At 37.1% G+C, this 19,255-nt stretch overlaps 1 protein-coding gene across 1 annotated transcript; it reads right to left on the bottom strand.

Annotated features, from left to right (window-relative positions):
* Nucleotides 1-761: 761 nt before the first annotated feature.
* Nucleotides 762-18,979, bottom strand: cd4-2.2 (CD4-2 molecule, tandem duplicate 2). The gene is made up of 20 exons (XM_076971389.1): nucleotides 18,863-18,979; nucleotides 18,293-18,357; nucleotides 17,465-17,626; nucleotides 17,185-17,337; nucleotides 16,610-16,852; nucleotides 16,157-16,398; nucleotides 15,918-16,032; nucleotides 14,335-14,579; nucleotides 14,106-14,220; nucleotides 13,786-13,955; nucleotides 12,751-12,822; nucleotides 10,886-10,964; nucleotides 3,093-3,146; nucleotides 2,816-2,977; nucleotides 2,513-2,665; nucleotides 2,112-2,342; nucleotides 1,572-1,819; nucleotides 1,365-1,470; nucleotides 1,064-1,209; nucleotides 762-833 (listed from the first exon to the last, which is right to left on the bottom strand). The coding sequence occupies exons 2-20, from the start codon at nucleotides 18,327-18,329 to the stop codon at nucleotides 762-764; spliced, it is 2,805 nt and encodes a 934-aa protein (XP_076827504.1). The 5' UTR covers nucleotides 18,330-18,357; nucleotides 18,863-18,979.
* Nucleotides 18,980-19,255: the final 276 nt, after the last annotated feature.

Genomic DNA, 19,255 nt, shown 5'->3' with positions numbered 1-19,255 from the left:
TAATTGTAACAGAAGACATAAACTGTAACATGTTCATTAGATCAGTCAGTATCAAATTAAAATATGCATAGTCAAGATTAAACATTTCTTACACAACACAACAGTAGAATTCTAAAAATTCACATTTTTCTAATAATATGTAAATATATGCAAATCTATCATTATGTTACCTTTGGTTCATACAATTTCAGAAAAAAATATTATTTACATTGCAATGTTTGAAAGATTGAACAATTTTGGCAAAGCTCTCTAGCAATCTGTACTGTGATGTATGCTTTGTACTGTGATGTACGCTTTGTATTGTAAGCGCATAGATATGATTGCTGCTATCACACTAAGCTATCAAAGATTATTCACAGAAAGATGAATTGATAAATCTGCTCATCAACATGTTTTCCTAGTGACTATACAAACACAACCCCACTCTACATCTTACTGTTCCTCCATTCTCTGACCCTGTCTCACTAAAGTGATTAAGTGTCAACACGATAGTACTGTGTCCTTGGAAGAGGAGGTGGCTTCTCTCTCCTGCCTGCACAGGGTTGTCTCTCAGTCCTTTGGGGAGAAAGCAGTACATGGTTCAAGCTACCCAAATTAATTAATATTTATAGTAAGAAAAAATATATATATATATATATATATATATATATATATATATATATATATATATATATATATATATATATATAAATATAGGAATATTTAAAATAAAAAAAAATAGAGGAAAAATAAAAAAAAAAGGAAAAAGAGGAAACTGAAACTTACCTATTACACTGGCAGTAATTCCTGGGTGTAAGAGGCTCCCGCATAGATTTTAGTTTTCTTACCTTCCTCTGAAAAAGAAAAAAGATTTCATGAACCTCTGTCTTTTTTGTTCCCTCATTCTCTCTCTCTCACACACACACTCAATCTCTCTCTCTCTGTCGCTGTTTCACTCAGTCTCTCTCACTCACTCACTCTCACATTCAAGCTCCCTCTCTCTCTCTCTCTCTCTCTCTCTCTCTCTATCTCACTCTCTCACTCTCTCACTCTCTGTTTCTAATTTTCTTTGACCTTTTCTTACCTTCATTCGTTTATTCCTGCGGTGAATAATCACAATGATGACAATCAGCATGATCAGAAGGACAGAGGCTGTTACTATGCCAACCCAGACCTGTAAACTCACCCCCATTACAGACATCTCCCAAAATGTTTTGCCTTGTGGAATTACTTGTTGAATTGCCATGGGCAGAAAATTAATGGGAGATAAAGTCCATACACAAACACATACACACAAAAACACACAAACACAGATTATTGTTAGAATTTCATGTATTATGTTGGTGACTCTGAATATAATAAGTAATACTTTGCTTACTGCATACCAGAGACAGCCTTTCCCACAACCTTCAGTGTCAAGCTTACACTCAGAGTTTTTTTACCCTCAAACATCAGAGTGCACATATACACACCAGCATCAGCAGACTGCACCTGAGAGAAGCAGAGAGCAGACAGGTGGAACACACACAACTAGAGCACAGCTGGAAAACAAGAACCCAAAACACTCTGTAATAGCAAACCATGGATCTCACATTTGTCAGCCTCACACTGAAGTTGGTGCTGAGGGTCTGAGTTTGGAATTTGAACCTAGATGTTTTAGCCTGGGTGCTATTCCAGCGAAGGCCGGTCATTGTGTCTAAGGTGAGGAGGTAGTTAGTGGGGGGGTCTCGCGCCCAACCCCCTTCTACTACACGAAGGCTGCTTTGACTGGAGAGGCAACATGGTAGCTCTACATCGCCCCCTAGATTAACCGACAGTTCCTTTGACGACTCCAGAAAACCTGAAGATCAGAATAGCATTTTAAAATCATTTATTAAATTCAATATAAACTTTGCTTTTATTGTTGTCTTTGTTCAGTTATAACGAGGTAGATAGTGTAAATGTGGCTTTCTTAGAAAATGCAGGTAAAACTTAAAACTATATATATTGTTATATATTATTTATATATAAAACTATATATATATATATATATATATATATATATATATATATATATATATATATATATATATATATATATATATCATCTACATGTTTGAAAGAGCAATAGAAATGCATATCAATAAACAAACCAACAACGGTGATGTCCACTTCTATCTTTTTTTTCTCCTGCTCTTTATCTTTGATCTGACAGGTCCACTTTCCAGCATCATCCAGGGAGACAGATTTTATGTTAAGTTCTTTTCCAGGTGCAAATAGTTTAGAATCTGGTCGCAGCCACTGAACGACTGCTTGAGAGTCCCCAGCAATGTCACACGTCAGGGTTAACTCGGAGTGGACCACAGCTGCAGTGCCTCCCGTGACTGGGGGAAAGAACAGGCAGAAAGTTTAAATTGCCATACAGAGTAAAATGTAATTACAGTTGCAGGATGAAATTTACAGGATGAAAATTCATTTTCTATCATGACTCTCTAGCTGCCACATCCCTCTGTTTCTTTCTGTCCTCCAAAAAGATCTTTTTGTTTTCTCTCACCTGACACAATACTTAGTGAATATTGCTTTGTGATTTTGCTGTTCTTGTTGTCATATCCAGTACAGCTGTAGAGCCCACTGTTTTGGGGGTCCAATGAGGAAATCTGCAGGTTTGGTGCAATTAATTTTGCCTTTGAAGTAACAGCAGCACTACCTTTAAAATGAAAATCATGCAGGTAGGGTTACTACTTTTATACTGTGCCTTCACTTAAATTCATATGTTATTTGGCCGTTGTTACTCTGCATTAGTACCAAATGTTTCATGTCACAGCAAATAAGAAGTAATAAAGATAATGCCTGAAACCTTTGGAAATTCTTCCACTTTTGCTGTAATATTTTGTGATGACTTGATCATTGTGTTTCCAGTCTATATCCTTATTCGATAATGCATCGCCACAGTCCAAGGTCACAGCATTTCCACTTTTCTCATAGATGTTCTCAGATCCCCCTGTAGCTAGACAAAGAGCTGAAAAAAGAGAAACGTATAGCTAGTTGGAGTCACCATAAAGACTTTATATTTTGGAAGAATCGTCCAGCGATCATTGGCTCTATTCTGTTTGAAGCATCATTTTTGTACTCACCCAAACTTATCCAAAAATGTGTTTGAGTCACGGACATTTCTGTCCATTCAAGCTCTGTTACATTTTGTAGATAAGAAAAGAAGACTTTAAATTATAAAGCATTACAAAAGACATTTGATAATTGGTAAATAGATAAACTATTTAATTATTAATTATTTTGATTTACAAAAATAAACACAAATTGTGTTTTCTCTGTAAACACCACAAAACCCATTTTAAAATTTCAATATATAATTTTCATATTGCTCTAAAGGGAAATACAAAAGCAAAAAAAAAATGCTACAAAAGCATTTTCTATTCATATCTCTCATCTCTCTTATGGGAGCATGAGCAATTATATTTGACAGAATAGTACAACAAATCATGATTTGAAAAAAAGTAAACCATGCAGCATGTGATGCTCAAGCACTTTATTACTAAATAATTTCACAAGAGTACTAAATGATTCCAAACAATGAATTATAGGAGCATATCAGATTTTCAGATGTATTGGCATGTTCCTGTCTGAACAAACTGCCAAGTCAAAGTAATTTTTTATTCAGGATCCAAATATTCCATATACAATCATAACACATTAAACAATCGGATATCAAATGTATAGTTGTATCAATATGTACACTTTTCCATAGCCGGAGTGGCTAATCGGGAGATTCGGGAGGATTCCCGATGGGCCGGCTCATGTCAGTCTCTAGTTTGGGCCGATTGGAAGGGGAAAATAATTTTGGGCCGGATTTGGGCATGAAACTCCCGGGCTGAAAAAGTGTCCCACTCCGGCCCTGCACTTTTCTGTAGAAATAAATTACAAATCCAACCAAAAACTAGTTACTAACACCCTAATTTTTAAAAAGCCGTTACCTCCTCTTATCTTTTAACTTGATAAAAACTACTATTTGATAAAAAAAAAAAAAACTAACAATGTGCAAATGTCATAACTTTCTTTCAAACCGTTGAAATATGGAATACTTTACCTTTTCCGTATTAAAATGAGATCTTCGCTATTATTATTATTATTATTATTATTATAGGCAAATAGAGTTACACTTAATCTTTCTTCGACCATTTTTGTAGCATAGGTTGCGTTTAGGGAAACTAAGAGTAACCCAGAAGAAAAAATGCCAAAATGGCCCGCATGAACATTTAAGAGAAAAGGTTATGTATTTAAATAATTTAATTCAATATATATTCAATTTTGAATATTCAACATTATGTTTTTTTAATATTTAAATTAAGTCGTGGAATCAAAACTGAAGGGGATATATTTTGTTTCAATTTATTATAGGCTACCATTGTTGCAGTCGTTGAACATGCAACACAATATTAAATCTTAATATAACTTCCCGTAAAACGATTGTCATATTTTGATACTTACAAACGAGCTCAGCTGAACGGGTCGCGTTTACAAGCTCCTTCGCACTGGAGGAGAACTGTGACTCTCAGAGCCGATGTAGTTGTCTACAAAACTAGAGCGTATGAGAAAGAGAAAACTAAAGGCGGAAGTCAGAAAAAACTTCGACCCGTGAAGCGCAAGAACATTACGATAAACACGTTTTAATGAAAGATAAAAAAAATTACAGTAACGAACCATTAACACACGAAACAATCTGAACATTTATTGAACCTACAGACATCTAGCTTTCTGTTGAAGCCGGCATCCCTTGTGGATTCTCAATTTTTTAAAACATTTGCCCGCCTCCTCCCCGTTACGAGCTAGATGAACGAAAGAATTGGACAGCCCGTCGGCTTCCACAAACATAAAGAACATTTACCACACGTGTAGGACATTCATATTTGCTAAATTAAGCCATGCTTTGTTTGCATTGTGTGTCCTTTCAAATAAGCATGTAGACACATTGCCATGTCTTGCTATATATGTGGCAATAGCAGTTGTTTGCCTGTGCACTTAATATTGGATCCATTGTTATTAGTTACTCTAACATATAGATTATCTATTCTGATTTTCTCATATATATATATATAAAATGTAATGCCTTTAAATAATTGTATAATACAGTTGTTGAAAGCAGCTTTACTAGTGTCCGTGTCCAAGGCCCCAATGAGCAAGCCAAGGGTGACAGTGGCAAGGTAAAACTCCCTAAGAGCATGACAACAATAATACATAAACAAAGTGATGGAAATGATAAGTAATACTCATTGTTTTGTGTACTTATATACATGTGTTCTCTATGTAATTCTTAAGAGTCCTAGACTTCTTGATGGTCAGTAATAGTCCAGGGCCATGGAGATACAGTCATAGCAGGGGAGAATCTGGTGAGAGGGGCCAGGGCAGTGGATTGATCCTATATGCCTTTAAGTAGTAAAGTTGAAGATAATCTCTCTGATAAAAGGTGGAGTACCTGCAGTGGGTTTACTGAATCCACATGAATTACAGACAGAATCCAGATTATTTACAATGTATTCATCTCTTTGGCTTATAGTCCACAATACATGAGTAAACTGGAAAACACAGTTTTTGTGATTTGATTACACTAGAGTTTTCTGACCATTTTCGAGAAGCTGTCGACAAAAAAGCACAGAAATTATGGAAAAAGTAACCGGTGAGAATGTGCAGACATCTGAGCTGTGACTCCCACGTGGTCCTGCAGTGCCTTAGTGTCGTACTGTCATGCTGAATAGCACCAACAGAGAAAATGGTGAGGAAAAAAAAAAGAAAGGCAGCTTCTTTGCTTGAACAGGCAAGGAAGTCAAGCAGCTACAAAAGAATTAAAAGACCAGAATTAAAACGTCATCAGCGTTGTGATACAAGAGCAGAACAGTTGACAGTGTAGTGGGCTTTAGCGAGTGGAGTTTCTCAGACCTGCAAATTTAGAGAGGGTGAAGACGTCAACCGAGATGGATAAAACAGAGACAAGGCAATAATGGTGATTGGAGATCCTCAACTAGTTGAAGGAATAATTGTCTTCCAAGACATTTGGTAAGAATGACAGAAGTGTTAAGAATTTTTTAATTAAATAATTAAAAAAGAAATAACTACAGTGAAGTATTATGACTGATGTTCTGCAGACAGCATCCTTGTCTTGTGAAGAGGCAGGAAGTTAAGGAGCATCTGCTATGAAGTATGAATCAGAATCTAACCACATTACCATTATATCATATCAGGCAAGTTAGACAGAAATGTATTAATCACCACCTTAGTTAATTGCAGAACTTGGAAATAGTGCACTACAGATTTGGAAATCTATTCAAGTCTAACTGCACTGACATTTTGGGTTATACATTTTCAGAGCAGATGATCACCAAGATGAAAGTCGATCTCCAATTAGTATAGACAGTTGAGTCCGTCTCAAATGCACTCAGGACAAATCCATAAAACATATTGTAACGGGTTCACAGAAGTAGCAGACGGAATGAATATTCCCGTGTGTTCTTTAATGTCAGGTTCCGTAAAGACAACCAAGCACAGCTCACACTCACTAAAGGAGCGTAGCACGCCCGAGGTTTTTAGCAAAATATACGCAAAAGGCGTAAGAGTCACTTAGCCCTGGCGTACGAAGAGAAGGCAGCGGATGACGTCACACGCAGGTCTCACTCCCGAACCGCGCCGGTCGGACGCACAGCACGGACTGCCGTGACCTGCGGCCGTATAAGGTGTAAGTGAAATGAGGGACAGGTGCGTGATAATCAGTAAGTGGGTGATTGTGATCGAGGGAGTGAACCAGAGGCGGAGTGATGTAAGGTGGGCGGCTCCCCTGTGGAACGGACCCGGCCTACCGTGACACATATTACTACACTAGTACACTACACATTATCAGCAAACAGTGACGAGGTAACATATTTCCTTATTCAAAAATGCGGATGGATTTCTGGTGGAATATTGTGCCATATATGATGCTACTAAATGTTGTCCTTGGTTGCATGATGTTACGGATTCATAAAAGAACAACAAAAAAACAGCAGCAAGAATGTGATGTGAAGTCGATGCTCTCATACCCTCATGTCGGACACTCCCCGGTCCCAATCACCTTCGTATTGACACACCCACTCATTATCACTCACACCTGTTCTCTATTCCCTCTGCCATCTAGTGCTGTGCATTATTTGCTACTAAGACGGCCAGAGAGGAGACGCGCTGTTTGAGCAGCGACGCCTTCCTCACTATTTCATAGACTGCCTGCGCTTTTAGCGCTTGTCTGTACATTTCTGCTTGTGCACTGCGCTACCGGTTCTGTTTGTTTATCGCTACGTGCCTTTACTAGGCTCACTTCCTTCTCCTTCATTCATTCTGCGACAGTCATCTTTTATATAAAATCAGTCTCTTTGCTTATTATAGTGTGTCAGAGACATCGTACATTGATATATTTGTGAGGTTAAGTTTATATTTACAGCATAAGTGGTGACATAAGTATCTACATTTGTAGTAAGAAAGGGATTTAAAAAATAAACAATAGACAATCTAAGGGAGGAAAGATACGTGTTGTAACCTTTAAACAGAATAGCTCTTTGAACACCCTCATCTAGTGCAAAGACTTGGGAGTACAGTTAGGAGAGGCAAATCATCGCTGTTATACAACCAGAAAATTCAGAGAATTCATATTTTCCTAATAATATGTAGATTGGTTCAAATCAAATTTTTATTTTTGTCTATAAAATTTCAGAAAAATACATTAACAAAATCACGCTGTTGCTAATCTCGCAAAGATTCATCAAAGAAAGATGCTGAAAAATCTCATCAATGTGTTTTCCTAGTGACTCACTTTCTCTCACGTTTTATTTTTCTCTCTCATACATACACACACACACTCTCCCACTCACTCACTGTGTCTTTAGAATACACTTTACCCTTGCCCTTAGCCACATTTGCTTATTCCTGCGATGAACAATTATGATGATGACAAACAGCATGATCAGAAGGGCAGAGGATGCAATGGCAACACAGTTTTACCCCCATATAGGACATTCACCAAATGTTTAAATCTTTTGAATTGTCATGTGCAGAATTGTAATGGGAGATAAAGTCCATATACAAACACACAAGACACATACACAAACACATTACACTGTTAGACAGTTTCAGTATTTGGGGCTAGAGTCAGAGCCGGAGTGGCTGATCGGGAGATTCGGGAGGATTCCCGATGGGCCGGCTCATGTCAGTCTCTAGTTTGGGCCGATTGGGAGGGGAAAATAATTTTGGGCCGGATTTGGGCATGAAACTCCCGGGCTGAAAAAGTGTCCCACTCCGGCCCTGGCTAGAGTATATTGTTGATTACTCAGTGAGTTAGGGGCAAAGGTCATAAAGTACTAGTTACTACTCATTCAAACTAAAATGTAGTTTTCACCAATAAAGACTCATCTTCTCACATCCACTGTCCAAAATGCATCATATTGAGTGTTATAGTGAAAATAATGGAAAATGTAGACTTTAGAAAACATTGACAAATTCATGTGACCTCCACATTTCCAAAATGGCAGGAATCTGATAAAAGTATCTGTGTCATGGTACGGAGGCCGCCTTGCTGGCTGCCTCCGTGTTGTCTTGCTGTTGAATCATGTTTGTCCCCCAGGTGGCCGGGGCCCATTAGGATACCCGACACCAGACGATTGTTTGTCTGTCTGTATATGCTGTCTGTATATGTTGAGACAAAGGACACAAAAATGTTATTGGGAACCCCATGTTAGTATGATAATGTATTGGGTTTCAGTCTGCTATTCATTCTTTTTTACTGTTTTTCTCAGTTGATTTGGTTCATTTCTCAGATCAGAATTGAAATTCTCAAAACTGTTCATTCAATCTCCACATATCCTTGTCACTTGTGCACATCATAATTGTATTTCTCATTGTGTTTAACATTTTGCAAATGCTTTTGTACATTTTGCAAATGTACATGGACGATTGTCTGTTGTTTTTTACATTATCAATTGCCATCTGACTAAAAGAGTAAGAGTGTAAAATTCAGGCTTTTACTTACCTGGGTAGACACCTCAACAAGGAGGTTGTATGTGCTCAGGTTGTTGAATGTGTAGAGTAAGTTTTTAATTTTGCAGTTTTTCCAGTCAGCTGTCTGTCTTTTTCTGAATTTCAATCAGATTTGTTTTTGTCAACAAATTGCAGTGTGAACAATACAGTCACAAAATATTGCTGTACAAATTCGATTCCATTCCAATTTCTATCTATCAGTCACCCACATACAGTGATGTGTAACTTTGTGTTCTGTGTAAGTTTGTATTTCTCACATTAACCCATGACGTGAGAGATGTACCAAATCGACTGAGAAAAACTGTATTACAAGTTTTCTTTTAGTAGCCCTAGTAAGTCAAAGATAAAATCAAAGTTAAAGATGGTCACTAAATATAGGAAAAAGATATCTGGAACCCTCAATGGTACATGACAACATAAAGACTAAAGAAAAACTCAAGAAAAATACTTTATTTATATGCCAGATGCACACATCCCTATATCCCTTGCTATCTGGTCAAAAATCAACAATCCAAATATAGGGTAATCACAAAGACTGATAAATGACTTATTACACAGGTCAACAGCATTTTTGGGGCCAAAGATATTTCAACGAATTTAGGGTAACTTTGGGGTGCTGATTCTGAATATGTCATCAGTTTTGCCAGATTGGCTCAAGTTTTTGAGATTTTTCGTGAAATGTGTAAAAAAAAAAGACGTAATTTGCTACACGCGCATTAACTTTATTTTATTTTATTTTATTTAAAATAGGCCAAATACACTTTTTTTATGAAGTCTGTTATGTTTCTTCTATGTTTTTGCAGTGTATATTCACCACAAATGTAACAGAATGTGTCTGGATCGTTAAGACAACTTCTTCTTGATGAGTTCATGCTTTTCACTGGAAAACAGACAACAACATAAAGTTTGTGCAAAAATCAAGCTATGAACAAACTTTTAGAACACTAATTAACAAAAAACTATATTGAGAACTGCTCAGTTCAAGTACTAATCCCAAGAAATTAATGAGATGATGCGTCGCATTTACCAACAAGTGCTATAAATAAGATACCAAAAATCTCAAAAACTTGAGCCAATCTGGCAAAACTGATAGCATATTCAGAATCAGCACACCAAAAATACCCCAAATTCATTAAAATATTTTGGACACCAGTAATTTTTTTATTTTTTTTGTTGACCTGTGTTATTAATAAGACTTATTAGCATTAATATATAGCCAAAATATGAACTGATATCAAAACTAGAAGCTTTTAAATTTCATTGAGATTGTTACTCATGTTATTTTCTGTTTCACTTTTTCTTCTGTTATTTTCTAACCAGTTCCAACGAGCTGGGCCCGCCTAATCACAAGCTCAGAGTACAGTTTTCCGTATGAAAACTTGCTACATCAGTGTCTATCACACGGTGAACCTGAGGGGTTAAAGTAATTCAGTGACCAGCATCTCAGTAATAAGGCAAAACATCAGGACTTTCCAGACTACAAATCAAGAATAACAAGAATACAAAGCTACAGCAAATACATAAAACAAAATGCATTCCCTTTTCTCTTAGATCAAGACATGCAGTCATTTTAAAAAAGTTTAATTTTAACAGATCTTTTCCCTTTTGCACATTGGGTCCGTAACCAGAAGACCACAAGAACACTTAACAAAAGTGCTGGTGCTCTAACGTTAAACATGTTTTTAAAACTAAACTTACAGTGTACAGAAGGCATCGTTAACAAATGTTTTTGTGTTGTAAATATTTGTGATGTGTTCGCTTGTCTAGTTCTGAAAAAAGTGGAACTTTTTTTTACTTGCTGTTTTTTTTCCTTTTCAGTGTACAAATTTATGCTCTTCTTAACAATTATTAGTTCTCTGACCCTGTCTTACATTATGGTATTGTGTCCTGGGAGGAGGAGCTGGCCTCTGTCTTCGTCCTGGGCGTGGCTGCCTCTCAGTCTTTTAGGGAGAAAACATTTGGAAGAAAATGGTCAAAGTACATACTGGTACACAATGGGACCATTGTATAGGGCACTTGTTGAAGGCATAATGAAACAGTATGCTGCAAATGAAATGTAGTGTTTTACAGAAATTATTATGAAATCAAACAAAACACATTAGGGTTATTTTCCAGTTACATTACCATTAAGCGTAAATCACATACCATAGACTGGGAGGACATATATGATGTATATGTGGGTCTAACACCATTAAATATATATAATCGTTATAGTTAGAAAAACATTGTGATTAAAGATAAGAGAATGGTACCTCATGTATTCATGATAACAGATAAGAGAATGGTACCTCATGTATTCATAATAACAGATAAGAGAATGGTACCTCATGTATTCATAATAACAGATAAGAGAATGGTACCTCATGTATTCATGATAACAGATAAGAGAATGGTACCTCATGTATTCATGATAACAGATAAGAGAATGGTACCTCATGTATTCATGATAACAGATAAGAGAATGGTACCTCATGTATTCATAATAACAGATAAGAGAATGGTACCTCATGTATTCATGATAACAGATAAGAGAATGGTACCTCATGTATTCATGATAACAGATAAGAGAATGGTACCTCATGTATTCATGATAACAGATAAGAGAATGGTACCTCATGTATTCATGATAACAGATAAGAGAATGGTACCTCATGTATTCATAATAACAGATAAGAGAATGGTACCTCATGTATTCATGATAACAGATAAGAGAATGGTACCTCATGTATTCATGATAACAGATAAGAGAATGGTACCTCATGTATTCATGATAACAGATAAGAGAATGGTACCTCATGTATTCATGATAACAGATAAGAGAATGGTACCTCATGTATTCATGATAACAGATAAGAGAATGGTACCTCATGTATTCATGATAACAGATAAGAGAATGGTACCTCATGTATTCATAATAACAGATAAGAGAATGGTACCTCATGTATTCATGATAACAGATAAGAGAATGGTACCTCATGTATTCATGATAACAGATAAGAGAATGGTACCTCATGTATTCATGATAACAGATAAGAGAATGGTACCTCATGTATTCATGATAACAGATAAGAGAATGGTACCTCATGTATTCATGATAACAGATAAGAGAATGGTACCTCATGTATTCATAATAACAGATAAGAGAATGGTACCTCATGTATTCATGATAACAGATAAGAGAATGGTACCTCATGTATTCATGATAACAGATAAGAGAATGGTACCTCATGTATTCATGATAACAGATAAGAGAATGGTACCTCATGTATTCATGATAACAGATAAGAGAATGGTACCTCATGTATTCATGATAACAGATAAGAGAATGGTACCTCATGTATTCATGATAACAGATAAGAGAATGGTACCTCATGTATTCATGATAACAGATAAGAGAATGGTACCTCATGTATTCATGATAACAGATAAGAGAATGGTACCTCATGTATTCATGATAACAGATAAGAGAATGGTACCTCATGTATTCATGATAACAGATAAGAGAATGGTACCTCATGTATTCATGATAACAGATAAGAGAATGGTACCTCATGTATTCATGATAACAGATAAGAGAATGGTACCTCATGTATTCATAATAACAGATAAGAGAATGGTACCTCATGTATTCATAATAACAGATAAGAGAATGGTACCTCATGTATTCATAATAACAGATAAGAGAATGGTACCTCATGTATTGTGATAACAGATATGAAATGGTACCTCATGTTGCATCCGCAGTAATTGCTGGGTGTTGGTAGTTGTTGAATGGACTTTAGTTGTTTCCCTTTTTTGCTGAGGAAGAAAAGGCTCAATTACCTTTTATTTCACATGCAATCTTTAGCAAAAATGAAGACAGATACAAGAAAAAATGCACTATTTAGTCATTCTGATATTTAGGTGATGTTTATGCAATCACATTAATGTCACAAATAGAGGACACAAAAACACAGTGTGAAAACTGTAAATGTGTGTATAAATCCCTCTCACGAGAACCAAAAGCAGAACAAAAAGCAGAACTGTGCTGTATGTCATCATATGTACTCAAGCTATGTTTGGCATTCTTTGTATTTTTCTCTGGTGATGTGAGCTGTTCTCACTGGCCAACTGCAATACTTTGAGCTGCTCTGTGCTCTGTGTTAACAGTTTGAGGGCGGGCTCATGGCCATGTCTGTCAATGAATGCTATTGGCTGATGGCTCCTAGTTTTGTGATTGACTGTGATTGAAAAGCTTTCTCCAGAAGAGTAACATATCAGTAATTGTTGGTTTTATCTAACTTACAATAATTTAATAGTCAATTTTAACACTTTTATGAGCATGTATTCATTGATTCCCATTGCCCTCCTGATGAGCATAACTAACATTGTTAAAGGCTTTTGTAACGAGGTTTTTGGTGGTTATTTGAACACTGCAGTTTAGTAAGATAATCAAGTTAGCCTGTAGTCTCTGCTATATGGCTTAAACATGCAATGTAATGAGTTTTGATCAGGTATTATGTGGTTAGTGACAGGTAATATTTACACATTCAAGCTGCAGGCGTTAGTGTCATGTTGGAATATTGAAAAATAACAAATGATGTTTAAAATGCTGTGTTGAGAGTGGCCGGCTGCCTGCATGTTCAGTCAGCACTGGTCATTTGCATAGAAACTGAAGCCAGTGATGAGGGTGCACTACTATTAAGAAAGATGTGTCTAATATAGAGCTTCAGTGTGTGTGTGTGTGTGTGTGTGTGTGTGTGTGTGTGTACATTCACTCACCCTCATGAGTTTGTTCTTGCTCTTCTTCCTTTTCTTCTGAATCAGCACAATGACAATGACTACAGCACTCAGAAGGATGATGCCTCCAGCTGCTGCAGCCCACACCCACATTGATACACCCAGCAAAGGCCTCTGCCAAAATTCCATGAGGAATGAAGTTTGCCTTACATCTGATGAGTAGCATCAGCACACACACGCACACAGAGTACAAGGTTAAATGAAAATTAAACGACAACATATTCTTTATTAAACTGCGTGATATTGCTTAATATTCACTGGCAAGCAACTCAGAGCAATGTTTGAAGGACCTAGCTGCTTACCAGGAGCAACCTGAACATCCTCCTCAACCACGTTCAGATTCAGTTTAGTATTCAGAATCTTTCCATCCTCAAACATCAGACTGCACACATACACACCAGTGTCAGCAGATCCCACCTGAGAGAGACCCAGAGAGAGACCAAGCAGCTGACTCACAAACCTGGAAAGGAAGAATCCCATATGTTCTGAAGATATACACCACGCTGACAATGGACCAAGACTGATTCTCACGTTATGCAGGGTCACGTTAAAGTTGGTGTTAAGTTGCTTGTCGGTGAACGTGACTTTCGACATAAGGACGCCTGTGCCATTCCAGTGTAAACCTTTGGATTGTGTGCTCATTAAGACAGGGAACTGAAAACGATCCTGATGTTTGTGAGTCCACCTCCCTCCTACTACACGTGGATGACCAGCACCAGGGTGTGAACATGGAAGTTCTGCAGTGCCCCCAGAAGAAGCTGTAATCACCAGAGGATCTGAAGAGTAGAGCAGAAATATTACTTCATTATGTATGAAATAAATTGTTGGGGATTATTATTGTTATTAAGGGTGTTATTTGTGTTTAAAATGTGGTAGGTTGTGTGAATAAATCTAATTGAAGAGAAAATTGGGATAGCAATAAAAATGGTGTAGTATTTACAGACATAAACAGATAGGCACAACACAACAGGTGATGTTGTTTCCTGTGCTACATTCAACAATGCATTAAAAAAACATATCAAAAGGAAACGAGCAACAAGGTTTGAATCGGCATGGGAAATTTCAGTCACGATTTGGAGGCTGATGTTTTGAGGTTTTCATGTTTCCTGTTACAAAAATCACTACTGACATTTGCAAATTAATAAAATCCAAAACATACTTGGTAGTAGCAGATGGATGGCTTATGGAGTATGTAATCTTCCAAATCTGCCTAGAAGCCCAGCATTTGATATCAAGGTGATTCCTAGACCTCTGTCTTTGCTATCACCTTACAGCACAAGAGTAGGTTTTCCCTATTTGGTCACAGATTTGGTAACATCAACCACTGCTTAACAGGCATGTTGGAGTTGTAGATATTGTCTGCACTTTGCAGTCATTCTAGGTGGCTGCATACACTTCCTGCAACTTGAATCTCTTTCTGCAGCAACCTGGATGCCTGAGAGGTCTGCATTCAGCTATAGCACAGTATGGTGATAGGTCTGTCTGAAGAAACTCATTAACAAGCAATCAACCTTGAGAAGACAATGGATCTGCAAGGCTTTCTCAAATGTTTTCTGCTAGCATGAACGGCATTATTCTCTTGAAGAACCTCTTGTTATACATTTTTCTGGTACAGGTTGCTCCATCCATATTTTTCATGTCAAGTTTTGCCTACCTCTTCTCTCTGGTACCTCCCCACTAATCTTCAACACTTGTACTTTAATAAGGGCCGGTTCTGACCGTGAGAATATACCCCTTTCATTAACAATGGTGGTTCTAAAGTCTTGCTTTACTCACATTTCTAAGATGGTTTTCTTTAACCATAATCTATTTAAACTGCCAGTATTGACCACTCATATTAACTTGGATAATCCATATAAAAACTGCTTACTAGGAGAGGGAGCTCCAGTGCATGACATGGTGATACTGTTGTCAACAAAGGACCACAGAAGATTTAGGTACTCAAAGGTGAACTGTAAGTCTAGTGTGGGAACATAGTCTGAGAACATAGGAGGGTTGGCTGAATATGCTGTTGACTAGAAGGTATCCTTGTGTAACTTTGGCCCATATATATGATACTGATGAAGATTCATTGACAGTCAGCTGGTCTAAAAGTCACCAGCTATTGTGCTTACCAGGAACATCAGCATTGCTTTCATCCTCGACCTTCAGATTCAACCTTGCACTCAGATTATTTCCACCCTCAAACGTCAGAGTGCACATATACACACCAGCATCAGCAGACTGCACCTGAGAGAAGCAGACAGCAGGCAGGTGGAACACACACAACTGAAGCCCAAGGATGAAATTCATTTTACAGTGCAAAACCAAACAGACAGCAAATCAAATATGAACAAGCCTCACTGGTTCTCACATTTGTCAGCATCACACCAAAGTTTGTGCTGGGATGTTGTTCACTCAGCATGATTCTAGACATGTTGCTAATCCAGTGTAGGTTCTTTCCGTGTGTTCCTAAATTTAGAAGCTCAGTGCCATTAGGGGGATCACGAACCCAACCTCCTCCAATTATAGGTAGACGGCTTGCGTTAGGCAGGGAACATGGCAGCTGTGCTGTATCGCCTGGAAGAACTACAATGTCTTCAGACTTAAGAGGACCTGAAATGTGCAATGGAATGACCAAAACATTCATAGTTCAAAACAAAAGATATTAAAATATTAGTAATAGTAATATTAAGTACTATTATTACACAATGTCATTATTGTTGTCTTTGGTTATAAAGGAATAAATACCAAAAATACTTTTTACAAGAAGAAAAGAATCAGTGTCATAAAAGTAAGCATTAGTTGTACTACTATGGAAACAAACCGACAACAGTGATGTCCACTGATATCTTTAATTCCACCCCCATTTCATCTTTGATCTGACAGGCCCAGTGTCCAGCATCAGTCACGTTCACAGAATTCAGTGTCACAGTCTTGCCACGGTGTCTGAAAGGTTTAAGCTCTGGTGGCCTCAACCACTGAACTTCTACCGCTGAGTCTTCAGGAATGTCACATGTCAGGGTTACCTCAGTGGAATAGAGTACAACATCTGCAGGGCTAGTAATCACTAGTGAGGAGGGAGAGGAAGAGAGGGGGGGAGGAAGGGAGGGAGAGAGAGAGCGAGAGAAGACCATACATATACTACCTTGCCTTGTTCACAGATGATGACAAAATGGTAGCTTTCTATGTTTTCTATCTGGATGAAAATTAAACATTGGCTTAGACACAAGTCTAGTCTGTTGACATTAAAAAAGGAACGTTTAATGCAAAATAACTAGCACATTAGCACCACCCAATCGTTTCAAACTGTAACACATTCTGACACATTGCTCTCGGCCTTTCCTCCCATTTCGGGAACGTGTTTTTTTTTAGGTCCTATGAAATGACTCTTCGTTTCACCTGACACAATATGCAGTGTATGTTGCATCGTGGTTTTTTCCCCTTTTTTGTTGTATCCAGTACAGCTGTAGACACCAGCGTCCTCAGTGCCCAATGAGGGAATCTCCATGACGGTTCCTGTTATCTTTGCTTTCTTAGTAACACCAGACATCCCTTACCAATCAAAAGCAGATCACAAAAGTGAACTTTACAAATCTAAATAGAAAAGTTAGCACATTGTTTAATTAAGTCCCATCATGGAAACAAAGGTTGAGAAGTAATCGAACAGCACAGTTGATACCTTTTATCCTTCGTCCAGATTTGCCCAGAATACGTAAAATTAGCCTCTCGTTATGTTTCCACTCCACATCGTAGTTCTGGACTGCATCTCCACAGCTCATGATCACATTCTGTCCTCTTTTCTTGTAGAACACTTCACATCCACCTTTGGCTGCACAAAGAGCTAAATAGACAAAAGTTAGCTAGCCACACCCAGACCATGGAGGTATACAGATTTGCACTTTCCATTGATTTGCATTGCACACTTACATTTATTGGCTTTAAACTAAATTTCAAATATGGCAAAAAGCTGTTGCATGTTGTTCTACACAAATAAAATTAAAAACTCTTACTAAGGATTTACTTGATTTTAAGATGCGAAACAAAGCCAAAAAAAATCATTGTTGACTAGCCATGCATGGGCTGTTTCAAGACACATTATCCTGCAATTTCCCACTGACTCCCTTGCAAATGTTGCTGTTTTAGTCCCCGAAGGGCGTGGCTTTCCTTCCGATGAAGCAATCGCTCTATCAGTGTCATCAGTATTTACCATAGCATGTTTGTTTCTGCATGTTGAATGATGACATTTTGATAACTAATACATAGAGATATATAGAGGGAACAAGTTTAGCAAGGACAAGATGTGTATGCACTCTTTCAAAAAAGCAACACATCTTGAATGGAATTAAACCTCAGAAATAATAACAACAACAACATAATAATAATAATAGTATCTATAATAAAACTTTTTAATATCTAATAAAAGTTAGAGGCATAAATGCATTCACATTTGCACAATCGTATGTTTAAAAACAAATTTACTTTATAATCACTTTGTCATTTTACTCACCCAAAATAAGCCATATATAGATTTTTGATGTAGACATGTTTTGCCATTCAGGCTTTGGCCAACATCTGAAATAATAAAAACAATATTGTACTCATAGCATCAAATATGATGTGAAATTTTCCTGCTTTCTTATATTGAAAATGTCTTGTCTTTCCTTGTAGATTTTTTTTCATTACAGTTCTTTTCATGTTTATGCCTTTTATTTCATCTTGCACATTCTGATCACCACGGACGTAATTTTGGGGGGGGGACGGGGGGGGACATGTCCCCCCCACTTTTTCAAAAGCCGGCTTTGGTCCCCCCCAGTTTTTACGGTTAAAACCAAATATATTTAAATAACGACAAATCCATGTCCCCCCCACTTTTGAAATCAAAATTACGTCCATGCTGATCACATCACAGTGTATACACGGTTATATATACACTTTATATATAAGTTTATATAAGTTATACTTTTATATATATATATATATATATATATATATATATATATATATATATATATATATATATATATATATATATATATATATATATATATATAAGCCCTTAGGCCTTTCTGATACTTACAAATGAGTTAAGTTAAAGAGTCTGTGCGCCCACAAATCCTTCAGTACGGTAGCGCGTGATCCTCTTTCATAGCACAGCTGCGGTCTTCTGCAAAGCCATAAAGGATGAGATGGAGCACGAAACGAGAAAAATAAGGTCGAGAAAACGGAAGACAGCAAAATGACGCGCAAACTGGCAGTGTTAAACTTTTTTTTAACAATTAGCGACGGCGATTTTCATCAATAACGACGTGCTTCTGCGGAGTAAATCTGCAAAATACGACTTGCATGACACCAGTGAAAGAAATTCAAATCACATTTATTGTCCAACATTTCATTTTTGTAATCAAAATGAATCATGTTCATTTTGAAACCCTAATCACCAAGTATTCTAATGAGCATGAAGGAGTCACTT

The sequence above is a fragment of the Brachyhypopomus gauderio genome, chromosome 13, assembly GCF_052324685.1.
Source record: "Brachyhypopomus gauderio isolate BG-103 chromosome 13, BGAUD_0.2, whole genome shotgun sequence".
In the NCBI taxonomy this organism is placed as follows: domain Eukaryota; kingdom Metazoa; phylum Chordata; class Actinopteri; order Gymnotiformes; family Hypopomidae; genus Brachyhypopomus; species Brachyhypopomus gauderio.
The sequence above is the reverse complement of the archived record's forward strand: the minus strand, read 5'-3'. Positions and strand labels throughout refer to the sequence as shown.